General features: G+C 49.7%; 1 protein-coding gene across 1 annotated transcript; it reads right to left on the bottom strand.

The window, feature by feature from the left end:
* Positions 1-694: 694 nt before the first annotated feature.
* POM33 (Transmembrane nucleoporin) lies at positions 695-1,930 on the bottom strand (the record flags this gene model as incomplete). The annotated part of the gene is made up of 4 exons (XM_024905539.2): positions 695-1,227; positions 1,311-1,534; positions 1,758-1,773; positions 1,858-1,930. The coding sequence occupies 4 exons, from the start codon at positions 1,928-1,930 to the stop codon at positions 695-697; spliced, it is 846 nt and encodes a 281-aa protein (XP_024761420.2).
* Between the last annotated feature and the right edge of the window lie 1,739 nt (positions 1,931-3,669).

Below are 3,669 nucleotides of genomic sequence, written 5' to 3' on the forward strand. Positions count from 1 at the left end.
TTTTGAAGCTATTCACAACGCGACTCACTCCTGGGAGGGACAAAAAAAAAGTGCCAAACAAATAAAATAAATTGATTCGTACAAGCATAATCAAGCTCAAGGGCGTCTGATTGATATAATTATACATTCATTTCTCCCCGTAGTGTTGTAGCTTTGAGGGATCCAAACACGTAGTACTAGCATTAAGATAATACCTTAGACATCTTGCCGAGAGAAATTGCTCAACACTATCAACAGCCACCAGTATAATCCCATTACGCATCAAACTACACGCTCTTCCTTCATACCATAACCCGTCTGATTATAGCGGAGCTACCAAGGAGAAGGATTTCTCCGCACCATTCTTCAACTGCTGACCCCAGCTGGTCAATTTCATCCTCTATCTTGACCCCATTCTAGCCATCATAAAAAAAAAAATTCGATGTTCTCGACTCCAGTCGGTCAAGGGCAAATTCGGAACTTCCCGCTAAGATTCAAGCCAGCCACTGGCAAGCTTTTGCTTTTGACGTAGTAGTACAAGCAGTTGCCAGAGGTAGATTACCAGTGTCGCCAGTTCACTATGCGTCGGACAGCGACCGGATTGCCAAATTGACTTTCCATCACACTGAAAAAACGCTGAGCAAAATGCACCCAAGGCGCATCGCTCAGCCGCCGTAATTTGTTCCCGGTCGCATGTTTAACGAGGTTTTGGCATTTATGACGTCTTCTTAGCAGGGCCGCCGCTAATGTACTTGTTCAGCTCAGTCATGTCGTGGAACTGAATAGTAATCTTCTTGACAATGTCCCAGCCTTGCTTGAGCTGAGGTGGGGTTCCCTGGGCGCCAACAAAGTGGTCGGCTCGTGCGACGACGTGAGCAAAAGAAGTCTGGACATGGCTGCTCTGGGCATAGCGAGCTCGAAGGAATGTTGTGTACAGGCAAAGCAAGATCCACGATCTACGCTGGAAAAGGATGGCTGAGAGGAAAACCCGAACCCACAAGCTGATCTCGAGATAGGCGACAACGGTCATAGAGAAGTCGTAGTATTCCTTTACGAAGTTTCCGATCCTGTCAGCCAAGGGGTTGCTGACCTTAGGTCGGGCAGCGCCATCGGCGGCGGGCGGCGGGGGCATGAAGACGGGAATCAGGTTGGCGCGCGTGTAGGTGGCAACATGGAAGATAGAGTAAACCGCATAGGGGAGTAAAGCGAGGGGATACTGAGGGAAGAAGAGCCAGACGAGGGCCAGAGCTATAGAAAATGGTCAGAAATGCAATTGTGAACATCGCTCAGAGACACATCACGCGACGTGTCCATGTCGCTATTGAGCTCACCTAGGTATTGAACATTCTCATCGGCAAGCAGCCCGAAAATACCATTGGGCGCCCTGGTTCCGGTCTTTGCGCGGGCTCGCTGAGTCTTGTAAACTACGATTCCGTACGTAAGAGCGGCAGCGGCAAACGACGTTCGGTAGGAGAACTGGGCCATGCCGCTATAGTAGTTCATGAACAGCCATGACAGCGCATATCGAGAGGTGGTGAGGATCAGAGTCAAGTGCCTGCAATAGATGAAGTGTCAGCCGTGTGTCTCCACGTTACTGCTCGGTTTGTTTGCCCATGGCCCTCGCCGTCCGAAGATCCTGCCCCTATTCCGCGCCGGCGGTGTTTTGTCTCTCGGGTTGCTTCGGGAAGCAGTGTAGATGGGGCGAAAGGAGCTCAAGAGCAGGACGGAGCAAGGCGGAGCCGAAGGATCGCTATTTCATAGAAGGGCAGGAATCATACCCAACAAACCAGGCGACTGCATGACAGGGAAACAACGTTAGCAAGCAATTCACATGCAAATTGCACAGGGAAAAATCATCAAGATTCGACAGCCACGCACATTGCAGAGTCTGGGCCAGAGCCAAGAAGCGCTCCTGGAGCGTGCTATTCGAGTTTGGCGGCGGAGGAGCCATTGTGTAGCGTCAACTGCTGTCGAGCAGCGAAAAACGCGCCAGCTGAGGGGTCGTGACGTTAGGCAGAAGGCGAGGATGACGATGAAGCTTCGAGATGGCGCGGGAGCTCGGCACAGAGCTGGTGGGCAAAGCGATGAGGGGTAGCTTCGGAAAAGACGAATTCTGGAATCAACGGAGTAGCGATGCGTGGCAGCGGGTTTGGCGACGTCGAGGATGCGGTATAGTATAGAGACAAAGGAAGAGATGGAGGAGGACGAGGAAGAAGAAGAAGAAACGTGGTGGGAAGAAGCAGAAGCAGCGGTTTGTCGGGCCAGCTGGTGGCTTAGAGGAGCTGGAGCTGGAGCCTTGCTTTATCGGCCTTCTATTGGCTTCGGCGGCGACAGCAAACCGGGTCAGAAGAGAAAAAAAAATAAGTGGATGCCGTCACTTGTTTGAGGTCTGCGCAGGTGCAGTTTTAAGTATGGAGGCATGATGAGGACAGCTTTCAGTAAAGGCTCTATCTGTCTATTTTTTTGCTCTCTCTCTCTTTTTTTGCTGCGTCTTTTTCTCAGAGGCCACGAGTCCAATGCGTGGCCATGTGCCTCAAACTAGGCTTTGACTATTACTCTGTCTTGTGATTGAGCCTCCATGTTCAATGTTAGTCATCCCGCGGCGTGACAACGCGTCTTGTCGTCCTGCAATTTCGCTCTTTGCTTTACTAAAGATCTTTTTCTCTTTCTCTTGTTTCATCTCTGCCTGGACGTTATCTGTCGATGCCACGATGCATGGAAATAAACCGCAGCCACTAGCAGCCCGGCATTCCAAGATATGCTGGCCGGGGTTATCAATCTGCCGACTATGATGAGTGATGACGAAAGATGAAGCGCGGTCAAAGAGTCTAGCTGCCACAATCTCCCCAAGCTGCTTGCAAGTCTCCCGCAGGCTAATGCTCTAGTGTGCCCACGCTTAGGAGCGCTAGAAGCTGTGGCTTTGCGGAGAGCGGTTGCGTTGAAGTGGGAGACTGAGATACGATACGGTAGCGTTAAGCCGTCAGGCATGTAGATGGAGACGGCCTCCGGTGAGCCCGGAATATGTAAAAACCTGCGGTAAAGGGAGAATTGAAAAACACAATTGATCATTCGGCGACTTGATAGGGAAATAGAGAAGAGCTGAATCTAGCAACAGCATCATACCAAGCTGGGCACTGAAGTCATACGTACTGACGTTTGTAAGTGGCCTTATTGGGCATCGAGTTAAACCTCCGTACATTTACTCAACGAATTATGACGCCAACTACCCCTTTCTCCTCCCTATTAGCTCTCTAAGGCACATGCTCATTTAAAGCAGTACGTATTATCTGTATCGATTTCCGCCTCCAATGCTTCACAATTTCACTGTTTCTAGGGTAGGGCGCACATCTTGCTCTGTAGGCAGGCGATCTTACTAAGCCATTTCGGTTATGCATCGCACGTAGCCCTTGTTCTTTGCTGCTGTCCAATTTAGATAAACATCAACAGAATTGTTACCCAATATAGAATGGCATCTAATTGAATAACGCTCAATCCATGGTGTACTTGGTATCACTTATCATATAGTAGAGCATTCAAAACGTCAGAGTGGCTGAGCGATGTAACAGCCTTCTGCAATTAAGCCGCCGTTGCAATCAAGACACCCATCTACGAGTTGTCCTCGTGGTGCATGTCGTTCTGAGACAACTTGAGTACGATATTTTGAGTTCTGTGCGAAATGTATTTTTCGAG

The sequence above is a fragment of the Trichoderma asperellum genome, chromosome 6 (genome assembly GCF_020647865.1).
Source record: "Trichoderma asperellum chromosome 6, complete sequence".
In the NCBI taxonomy this organism is placed as follows: domain Eukaryota; kingdom Fungi; phylum Ascomycota; class Sordariomycetes; order Hypocreales; family Hypocreaceae; genus Trichoderma; species Trichoderma asperellum.